Source organism: Leptodactylus fuscus, chromosome 3 (genome assembly GCF_031893055.1).
Source record: "Leptodactylus fuscus isolate aLepFus1 chromosome 3, aLepFus1.hap2, whole genome shotgun sequence".
Lineage (NCBI taxonomy): Eukaryota > Metazoa > Chordata > Amphibia > Anura > Leptodactylidae > Leptodactylus > Leptodactylus fuscus.
In genome coordinates, this window is record NC_134267.1 from 132191524 (window position 1) to 132203679 (window position 12156).

The window sequence follows — 12156 nt, forward strand, 5'->3', positions numbered from 1 at the left end:
GTTCCCCCGCTGCTCTCTGCGCGCCTCTCTCTCTTACTGGCGCACAGTTGTAGACGCGATGTGACGTCATCACATCGCGTCTACACTGCCGGGTAGCCAGCGGCAGCGGGGAAGCGAGGAGCTGACACAGGTCAGCTCCTCGCTTCAGCCGCATATGTGTCAGCGAGAGAGGCCGCAGCAGCGAAGCGAGGAGCTGACACATATGCGGCTGAATGGAGGAACTGAGATGACCTATCCTTAGGATAGAATTTATATAATATATCGATATTAGATCCTAAAGGGTTCAACACCTGGTGATGTTTACATACTGGGAGCCTTGCTGCTCACTCTCTGTACCATTGAAGTCTGTGGGACACTACTGCAATATCTAAAGCCGCTGCTACACAGTGTTTGGTCAGTGAGCAGCGTTTCTCCTGGCATGTAAACATTAACAGGAGATGTACGGTCTCAGAGCAGCTGATCTGCAGAGGTCCCATGTGTCAGACCCTTGTAGATTTAATATTAGAAAGTGAATAACCCCTTAAGGAGGTCAAGGCTTTCTTTGTATGGGCAAGTAGGTTGTCTCTATGATGTTGATCTACAAATTATGCTTTTCACTAGTGATGGACAAACCAATCAAGCTTCATCTCCTGTATATTTGTGATGTTTACCCTCAAGTTTTGGTTTGGATTGAATTTTTCAAACCAGAAGTGCTATTATTATACTCTGGGGTTTCTTCAGACCCCACAGGATCATAATCTGAGGCCCCAGGAGGGAATGGAAAAAGAATAAACAGTTCATACTCACTTATCCCTAAGTATAGGAGACTCCACCATTTTCCATCCTCTTGCGTGATATTAGTGGGGTCTGTGATTATTCATCAATAGTCACATGGGGCTCATCAGAATAATGATGATTGTGTCAGAGGTATTAGTGTGGAGGGAGATGTTACATACAGTATAGAAGAATAGAGAAAAACAGTACTTATGTATTCAATCGCTTGCAATTCCATGGCCACAGCTCCAGCACCGCTGGTGGTCCCCGAGTCTGTGTACTAGTCCTGTAGTAATGATTGTCACATATAGTACATTCACTGCAGGCGATTATACCATTATCATCCAACTGAGACACCAAAGAAGGCTCTAGTGCAGTGGGGCGTGCCAAAGCCTCTGAGGGCTAAATATTCAGGTTTGTAGTACACAGGCTATGGCACATCCCATTGCACTTGAGCCTCAATTTTATATTTTTTAAATGGCTTTTTCAAAGAAATGGTGTATTTATTAGAGTATATAAAGGTATGTTGGTATAGTGTCCCCTACAGTGCAGTATTGCTGGTTTCATATTGAAGTTTCTGGTGAGAGACTCCCTTAAATTGGTATCTCATACCTTGGCAGCGGGTGTCATTTATACTTTGCTACCTTAGTACATAACCTTTCTTTGCTTTTGACCCCCTATCACTCCTTCTGTATTACTTTTGTCTCATTTATTCTCAATACATAATCCTCCGCGCTAACAATCACAATACAAACTGTTATAGACTTGATTTTCATTCTATATATTTACAAAGCACTTGATATTGTATTCAAGTGAAACTTGACTATTTCTCTTGTTTAAAAAAATAAATAAATCTATATAATGAAGCCGAAATAATTTCTAGTCTTAATAATGTGAATCATTTTTTGCTTTGTTATTTTGTTCCTGGGTTTGGATAATAGGTTTTTGCCTCCTAATGAAGTGTGTGACACTTATTCCTAGAACTACATTGGCTGTAAGTGACATTTAATAAACCAGCATTACAGTGACATTTTATAATTACTCTAATATACCGCTCTCAAGAACTTGTGTGGTGAATCATTCCTAGTAGGGAAATTACCGTTTGCACTGCTTTGTCAGTCAGACAAGTTACTTTGCTTAAGAAAATTAGTAAATGTTTTACCTTGCATTAACTTTCTACCCTTTGTGCAACATAGACAACTATTTAAGTGTTTTCATATTGAAACATATCAGCACAAAAGTCGATTATACAGTATTTCAGAAATGTATGTTAGAATTATGGTAATTTATACAATATATCATGTCATTTACTAATCCATTTAATCTGGAAGAATTCAATTTTACATCCAAAAGCTATGTGTAATGGGTGATATTTTTTTTTTATTTTCCTACATTCTATTTTTGTAAATGTGGAACAGTTCAGGTATGGTGTTTTGTAATATGTTTAATGGGTCACTCATTATCATCATGTTCCTTCTTGTAATATATTACTGTATTATCCATGCTGCTGTAACACAATGAGTTTCCCCATGGTGGGACTATTAAAGGATTATCTTATCTTATCATCATCATTTTTGTTATTTTCCTTCATTTTATTTTTGTAAATTTGGAACACTTCAGGTATAGCGTTTTGTAACAAATAATTAAAAGAGATTAACACAAAATGTAAAATGTCGCCATTTATTGCTAAGGCTGCGTTTCTAAATTCCTTTCCTTTCTGCATGGTAGTGAAACACCAGAGGAAAATCGTACCAGAACTGATCCCATTGTTTTCTATGAGATTGTCTGTGGTGTCCAGTTTTATCAATTGCGTCTCCGTGTGTCAGATGGAGAAATGCAGCATGCAGCATGTTTTTTTTTTGGTTATTATTGGCTAAGGATGCCGGATCAGTGCACAAAGTACATACAAATGTCATCAATTGTGTCTCATTCAGGCTTAAAACTATTGTCTATACACAATTTATTAATGTGAACTCAGCCTAGTTTTATGTTAGAGCACCAACTTTATTTTATATTGACCTGAAGATTTTCGATAGTGATGACCAATCCACAGTATCACATTTCTCAGGGTCCAAGAAAACACCAAATTGATCAGCTGATGTAGTCGCCAGAGGACATATACTAAATATACGACTGGAAGCAGCCCTCCCCCTATTGAAGTAAATGGAAGTGGGGCTGCAGTTCCATGTGTCATCACTACAATATACGGACTTTAAGCTTAGTACAGTGTTGGAGATCCATACACTATGGTGGTTTACATGAATAGGATCAGGGTTAATTTTGGCCATATACTTAGCATCAGCTGATCAGTTCGGGGTTCAGGTGTTGGACCAATCTGATACTGAGGATCTATCTCATGGATAGGTCATCAATATAAAAAAATCTTCAGGTCCTGGACAACTCCTTTAAAGTCCCAAACTCAGTTTCAAGGGTGTCCATAATTAAAGTCAAACTACATTTCATTAATAAGCTCTTATCTTTATATCTCTGTTCTTATCAACCAACAAGTCTTCAGTTTCTTTTGATTCTCTTTCTTTTGGGTTTACTAAATACAATATAATGTTTGATATATTACGTATCTTTTGTTTGCTAGGATTAATTTCTAATTATATGGTAAATATAAATTCAGTAATTATTTTATCAATTTATTTTCTTCTTTCCTGCCTCTGAATGTTCCAGAAAGCCCGCACGCTATAGTAGATTCAAATCCACTGTGGCATTTTTGTGATCACAGTATCATTTATAGAAATTGCCCAATACATCTGGGAGCAGAGCAATTTCCTAAAATGAAATCTTCACATTATTACTTATTGACAATGACAGGTGAATTCATTTTGATGACAGATACACAACATTCACAAGTATAAATTCCTGTCACTTTCAAGCTCCATCTGTAATCCAAATTGTTCCCATAAGACTGTACCGTTGGGTAAAGCATTATCTGAGGTTGGGTTGATGTCAATTTTAGACATTTTGACAAGGTGTCACAAACTTAACAAACTTGTTGTCAAATAAATATTCTTTTTTTTGTTATTGTATCTTTGTGCTGGTTGGAATACAATGTATCTTTCTTACATACTTACACTATCTACTACTAGTACTAGCCTCTATTTTGTACACTTTATTGCAGTCCATTCCAAGAAATCCTAGGACCCAGTATGTCGTCATCTCATTTGGCACCATCAACATTAGTTAGATAATGCCTGATGCTGTTTATACCATAGATACAATGAGATAACAGTATGAAATCTGGAAACTATGCAATATTCATGTAAGTCATAAATGGATTCAACAAAGATGTGGTGTGTCGTTTCAACAAAGGAACACTGTTTCGGTCCACGAATTGGTACCAAAATCTGCTGTTTCCAAAAATGAAAAGTTCTTTTTTTTTTTTTAAATGTAGATTGTGAGCCCCATATGGGGATCACAATGTACATTTTTTTTCTTATCAGTATGTCTTTGTAGAATGGGAGGAAATCCACGCAAACACAGAGAGAACATATAAACTCCTTTCAGATGTTGTTCCTGGTGGGATTCAAACCCAGGACTACAGCACTGCAAGGCTAACCACTGAACCACCGTGTTGGGGGCAAAAATGCAATGTTCTACTAAAATGGTTACAGTTATTGTATAATTGTGTGTGTTTAGTATAGTGAAGAAGCGGAAAGGGATCAGAGGTGAGACAAGGACACTATAGAACAAAACAAAGGATTTTTTAAATATATTTTAAAAGACAATTTCTTTGTTGTAGGTTTCAATAATCAAATAATTTGTAATAATTATTTTGTTCTCTGCTACTATGACGATTCATACAGAAAAGATGAATAATGTGTGGCTTACTGTATACAGTTATAGAACTGTATATATGTTATAGATTACTTATAAAGCCATTTTATTGCTATAAGCTTTCTGAATGCTAAGAGGCCTGAAAACGCTACATTAATCCAGAGCCCTACTCTACAGTAGTATTGTGGTCTCTATTAACAATCTAACGAATACAAAAAGTTTAAAAAGCTAAAAATATATATATTTTTTTAAATCACATAAATATTAAATACAAGAATAAATAGTGTTATATTTCATACATTCCCTAATATGGGATCAATAAAAACTAAACCTTGCACTGCAAAAACAAAATCTGAAAACACAGCTCTATATACAAAAATATTTAAAAAAAGCTAACAATATATTTTTTTTAAGTTTATATTTTTTTAACAGTATAAAGCATAATAAAAAAAAGATAAATGAGGTTTTGCTGTGATAGTACTGACCCACAGTATAAAGGTGAAATGTCATTTTTACCACATTGTGACAAGAGAGTCCTTACGAAAATGGTGCAACTACTTTTTTTTTGCAATTCTACCCAATTCATAGTCCTTTTACAGCTGCCCAGGACATCACATGTAATATTAAATGGAGCCATTATGAGGAAGAATTTATCTAACAAAAAGAAAGGCCTTATATGACTATGCTGACATAAAAATAAGAAAGTTATGGCTCGTGGAGGTCAGGAAGGGAAAACAAACACTAAAACGAAAATTGTCTCAGTCCTGATGGGAATAAAATACTGTTTACAGTAACTTTTGCACTGGAAATTTTTCCATCAGCATAACAGTGACAAAGCAATTTTTTTTTTTTACAACTCTCCTTTTCTCTAGACCTATATTACCATCCATATAGTACCTATACCTTAAACAAATTATTGTTAACTCAAATGAAACATCGACTCAATATCAACGTGTAACCAGAACACAGGATTATGGGTAGCTACATAAAATAATACCTTCTACTTATTGAGAATTTAGGACTGCCACTATTGAGAAACATACTTTTTTGAGTGTGGGGGTGCACACTCTTTGAAACATCTTTTTTATGCTCCTTGTAACTTGTTCTTAAGGTATGTAGTATCGCAATTAAATAGCATCCTGACCATATGCATTACATTTTTTTTAATGGATCATCCAGATTTTGACAAGATTTGCTTAAATTCTAATATTTATGGACAACTGACTGACATGGGATGTTTTCTGAGAAATGAGAATCCAAAAGGTCTGTTATTAATCCTCATTTTTGGCAGCTACTCCTTTTCTTTATTGAAATAAATGCAAAATCGATCTGAGCTGAGTCTGTTCCCAGTCCCAGTTGGGTCTGATAGCTGTCTTCAGCAAGAATATTACACGTCTATGGCCATTTATATACCGGAGTTATACTAACATTCTATACTTTTCAATCCTCCTAGATATCCACTAATAGCAATATCTACTTACACATTGTATGGAATAGTAGGTTTAGAGACTAAGCAGCTGAACTCCAAGAATATTAAAAAAAAAAAAAAAAAAAGGATGGAACATAGTGGGTATGAATCTACTTTTGGCTGAACAGATTTGACCTAAGGCTTGGCTGTTAAATGGATCTGGACTTTGCTGCAGTTGCACCACATTTCTACCTCTATGTTCAGTGAAAACTGACCCAGGCAGATCGAGGTATAGCAACACTTAGCATCCTGGGGAGCCCCCTTGACACAGTCTAGGTGGTGGGTGACAAAAGAATCCTGTTTGTGGTGAGCTCCATGCTGGAGAACAACTCTAATCCCATGTATGAGACCCAAGTGTGAGAAGGAGCGTTATCGGAGATCCTTCCTCTCAACCGTGGCCAGATTGCATAATCAACACCAGGCTAAGTGGAGATCACTCTGCACAGAGAACTAAATGATCTTGAGTCTTTTTTCTTCTTAGTTGCCATGACTCCTAATATCTTCTTTTTTTTCTATCTGCGATGAGCTTGTTTGTGTTCTTTCTTGAATATATTACTGCATTATTAGAGATGAGCGAACAGTGTTCTATCGAACACATGTTCGATCGGATATCAGGGTGTTCGCCATGTTCGAATCGAATCGAACACCGCGTGGTAAAGTGCGCCAAAATTCGATTCCCCTCCCACCTTCCCTGGCGCCTTTTTTGCACCAATAACAGCGCAGGGGAGGTGGGACAGGAACTACGACACTGGGGGCATTGAAAAAAATTGGAAAAAGTCATTGGCTGCCGAAATCAGGTGACCTCCATTTTAGACGAATAGTGGATTTCAAATCCGGGTCATATGAGAATGTGAACTTTGTGACTATGAGACAGGGATAGCTGTACAGGCAGGGATAGCTAGGGATAACCTTTATTTAGGGGGGAATGTTATTAAAAATAACTTTTTGGGGCTCTATCGGGTGTGTAATTGTGATTTTTGTGAGATAAACTTTTTCCCATAGGGATGCATTGGCCAGCGCTGATTGGCCGAATTCCGTACTCTGGCCAATCAGTGCTGGCCAATGCATTCTATTAGCTTGATGAAGCAGAGTGTGCACAAGGGTTCAAGCGCACCCTCGGCTCTGATGTAGCAGAGCTGAGGCTGCACAAGGGTTCAAGCGCACCCTCGGCTCTGATGTAGGAGAGCCGAGGGTGCACTTGAACCCTTGTGCACCCTCGGCTCTGCTACATCAGAGCCGAGGGTGCGCTTGAACCCTTGTGCACACTCTGCTTCATCAAGCTAATAGAATGCATTGGCCAGCGCTGATTGGCCAATGCATTCTATTAGCCCGATGAAGTAGAGCTGAATGTGTGTGCTAAGCACACACATTCAGCTCTACTTCATCGGGCTAATAGAATGCATTGGCCAGCGCTGATTGGCCAGAGTACGGAATTCGGCCAATCAGCGCTGGCTCTGCTGGAGGAGGCGGAGTCTAAGATCGCTCCACACCAGTCTCCATTCAGGTCCGACCTTAGACTCCGCCTCCTCCAGCAGAGCCAGCGCTGATTGGCCGAATTCCGTACTCTGGCCAATCAGCACTGGCTAATGCATTGTATTGGCGTGATGAAGCAGTGCTGAATGTGTGTGCTTAACACACACATTCAGCTCTACTTCATCGGGCTAATAGAATGCATTGGCCAATCAGCGCTGGCCAATGCATTCTATTAGCGTGAACTGAGTTTGCACAGGGGTTCTAGTGCACCCTCGGCTCTGCTACATCAGATTGCTACATCTGATGTAGCAGTGCCGAGTGTGCATCAGATGTGTAGTTGAGCAAAACTGACTCAGCACTGCTAAGTCTCTGCATTCGCATAGGAATGCATTGGCCAGCCTTCGGCCAATCAGCGCTGGCTCTGCCGGAGGAGGCGGAGTCTAAGGTCGGACCTGAATGGAGACTGGTGTGGAGCGATCTTAGACTCCGCCTCCTCCAGCAGAGCCAGCGCTGATTGGTCGAGTTCCGTACTCTGGCCAATCAGCACTGGCCAATGCATTTCTATGGGGAAAAGTTAGCTTGCGAAAATCGCAAACTGACAGGGATTTCCATGAAATAAAGTGACTTTTATGCCCCCAGACATGCTTCCCCTGCTGTCCCAGTGTCATTCCAGGGTGTTGGTATCATTTCCTGGGGTGTCATAGTGGACTTGGTGACCCTCCAGACACGAATTTGGGTTTCCCCCTTAACGAGTTTATGTTCCCCATAGACTATAATGGGGTTCGAAACCCATTCGAACACTCGAACAGTGAGCGGCTGTTCGAATCGAATTTCGAACCTCGAACATTTTAGTGTTCGCTCATCTCTATGCATTATCCATGCTGCTGTAACACACTGAATTTCCCCATAGTGGGATTATTAAAATATTATCTCATCTTATCTTATTTTATTTTATTAATGGACAGGCAAAGGCATGGTCAGGGGACAAGCTGAAATCAGGACGGGGAGAGTTTATGCACAATGGAAAGATACATTATATAAACATGCATGCTAACCCAGGGTGCACTCATGCTATCCCTTTAAGAATCAGAAGGGCTGAGCAAGCACCTTGGGAACACAAATAGCATAGACTAGGAGGACATTGCAAGGACAGAGCATAGAGGAAATTAATGAGTATTATGACAGCTATGGCTATCAAGAGAGAAGAGATTCCAGCAGACATGGACCACCAGCCTCACAAAGGATTTGGTTTCTTATCTAGAAACAGTACCATGTCTGTCCATGTGCTGTACGTAGTATTATAGCTTTTCCCAATTCAAATGAATAGGACTAAACGGCAATGCCAGAGACAACTCATGGACACATGTGGCACAGTTTCTAGAGAAAAGCAAGTATATTTCTTGGACACTGGACAACCCTTTTAACAAGCAGATGCTATTTTGTCCATTAACATTTTGAAGGGAGTCTACCACTTCCCTCAACCATATATTACTGATACCACCGCATTACAGAACACATAGAGATAAACAGTATACTTGGGAGCACTTCTTTTGCTGCTGCAGGATAGGTGATGGTATAGCATTGAGAGAATCAATGGGATAGCCAGAACAGGAGATAGTAATGGTTTGAGGGGCAAGAGTAGCGTTCCCAGGGCTGAAGGCCCACCTCTAGTGCACCAATTGTCTCACTTGCATAAGACGTCATAGTTGTTTTTCTCCAAATTTACAAAAATGACAAGTAAATCTGCATATATGTTAATAATAAAATTAGAGCTAACCATGATTTGCGCATGTCCATTGGGAAAGGAACTTGAAGAATCTGCATTTATTGGATCCTGGCAGTTTCTCAGTCGACATCTGAATGCATCTTGGACCTAGAAGAAAAAATAAAAATCGCATTTAACGTTTAAGTGCATAGTTTATGGTATCATTTCTAGCAGGAGACATCGTTATAATATGAATACACAAGAACAGAACAAGATCCTCTGCCTAAATAAATACAGAGTAGTGTTGTATTTTATATTTGTGCTGTATTTAGTTTTTGGCTGCCTTTAATATACATTGAATAGCCACTTTATTAGAGACATCTACACTTTCAAGATTTGAGCTTTCCTGTATAGAAATTAGATATGTTATCAATGCTAGAATAGTGGAGATTTTGTGTCAAAAATTGTTATGATAAATAGGTATTGCACAGTCAAGCATATTCCAGACAACACAACGCTGGTGCTCCAACCAACAAGAGAATGCACAAGTTATTGATCCTTAACACAGATGGGCTATGACAGCGGACAACCAGTTTGAATGCCATTGTGGTCTATCAAAAAGACAGGAAGCAAAACTCCATTGGGCAAAAGAATACAAAAACTGGATTATGGAGTGGTGGAAATTGAGTTGAATCAGGATATGTCTTGCACCATACTGATGGAAGGGTCAGAGTTTGGCACAAGCAGCCTGACTTGATGTACCTTTCCTATCAGGTGTCAACAGTTCTGGCTGGTGGAGATGGAGTATGGATGTGGGGGATGGTTTCATGGCACACCCTGTGTCCTGTGATACTTGTGGACATTTGGATGGTGGGGCTACCAAAACAGTAAGTTTTTTTTTATCTGGTCTTCACCGTTCCCGTATTTTAGTTCTATGTCTTTGGGGCAACTTAGAGCACAGTGTTCTGTGCATGTCAGTACAGTACATCCATCTATTTTTCAGCAACAGCTCATGGGCCAACATTCCTGAACATTGATATCAACGCCTAGCAAAATCTGTCATGATAAATTGCTGTGGTTCTGAAAGTCAGAGGTCCTACACAATTTTTTTCTGTGCTCTAATCCTATAAAACATCTTGTTAATCATTATTTTTCATCATTAGAGTCATTTTTTAAATTTTTTAATTTTTTTTAATTTAGAGGTTTCTCATCTATAATTACTTGTCTGTTCCCAAGTCTACTTCTCTCTAGTGGCTCTTGAATACATTTCTGAATGGTCCATAAAAACAGTGTAGCACTCACCTGTAAAATGTTATTTACTGTAGTTGAGACAAAGTAATATATTTAATCAATATGTTTAATCTATTAAATTACTAAACTGTAATTGAGCTTCAGAGCTGCTGATAGTCCTGTTCTAACATTCATGACCTGCCCACTTAGAGCGAAGTCTTTTCCCTTTGAATAGCTGATTATTAGTTGTGTCCAATGATATATAAATACAGTATGCTCCATATTTCAGTACACATACCTTGACACTGTAGACATGCTAATAATTTTTTCAGTAGCTCAAAGTCATATCCTCCACCTTTCTGTGTAACGTATAATAAAGTTCAATGGTATTTATGAATTATAACTTTCACTAGCTTTATAAAGTATGTGTGCATTGCTTCCATATTTACTGGGGACACATGGAGTATACTCTCAGCTGTACAGTAGCAGCACTGTGGGTACAATTTCACTAAATCTCACCCACATGCTGTGGCTAAAACTTGAATTGCAAAGTGACCTATGCGGTGTATTTTAAATCAGCAGAATCTGAATTATTGTTGTGGGTTTTACCAGCTGCTTTCAATGTGTGCAATGCTGTGTGCAATTCGTGTAGGCAAGTAGTTGCACAAACCACCTGATGAGCAATAGGATGTACAGCTAGATAGACCTAGGTTATCTGGAGAAAATATTGGCCTCATAAATCAATAGCAGGAACATACTGTTACATTTTATTCATCTCTTGACCTTGTCTTGGATTATGTTCCACTCTACTGTGGCTTTTCAAGTCTTGTTTTTATGAATCACTCCTAGTACAGAGAGTATTACACTCCACATATCTCTGCTGATCTCGAGTCTTCATGGGTTCCCTTCCTCTGAATACCAGGATAACTCCCCCCCCACACACTCATTTTTTTGTCTTTTGTTCCTTTTCCTTTCCTGCCTCCTCCTTATTTCACTCTTCTCCTCTACCTTTGTATCTTGTTTCTCTTGATGCCTTCTTGAGTCATAATGTTGAGAGGACCCTATAGTATTAGAGATATTTTTATTGTCGGTCCTTCCCAATGACTAATGAACAATACTTTATATTAAACTACTTAAATTTTTAACATAGAAGTGAAAAAAAGTCATCAATGCAAAAGAAAATTCTCAAAATGCTCTTGGTTCTGAAGTGGGTATGGTACTGTAAGTCCTAGTGAAAATGTTACCTCAAAATACATATCATATGTACATGTAACAAAGAGCTGAAATGCTGCAAAATTGCACATTTTCCCAACTATAGTCATCCACAACATCTTTAGTCATCCATAACAGCATTAGTAGTCAAGGCAACCACTCCGCTCTGAACTAAGGAAATGTCAAACAATTCAAGTTCAGGTATCTTGGAAACAAACACTTTAGGGAAAATGTTAGTCTTTAAAAACTGTTAAACCTTTGTAAACATTATGCTGAATATTCTATAGCGTGACAATACTGTAACTGTACCAATGGAGCTTATTCTTTTTGGTTCTACTCATTTAGCATTAATTGTACATAACATTACTTTCATACGGATTATATATATTAATATAAAAATGGTAACATCAGCCCTAACCCCCCCCCCCCAAAAAAAAAAAACCCTTTAATTATTTGAGTGGCAAATGTTCTGCCTGCCTCAAATGATAAGCACCCTGCTGCAGTTAATCTAAGTACAAAGAGAAGCTTA

The 12156-nt window shown here is 38.6% G+C and overlaps 1 protein-coding gene across 8 annotated transcripts in view; it reads right to left on the bottom strand.

Annotated features, from left to right (window-relative positions):
* ADGRB3 (adhesion G protein-coupled receptor B3) overlaps positions 1–12156 on the bottom strand; it is a 690055-nt gene that overhangs the window by 62857 nt on the left and 615042 nt on the right. For all 8 annotated transcript variants that reach the window (XM_075268344.1, XM_075268342.1, XM_075268340.1 and 5 more), the window contains one exon: positions 9258–9353. In XM_075268344.1, coding sequence (XP_075124445.1) covers positions 9258–9353 — 96 coding nt within the window. The remainder of the gene's footprint in view (positions 1–9257; positions 9354–12156) is intronic.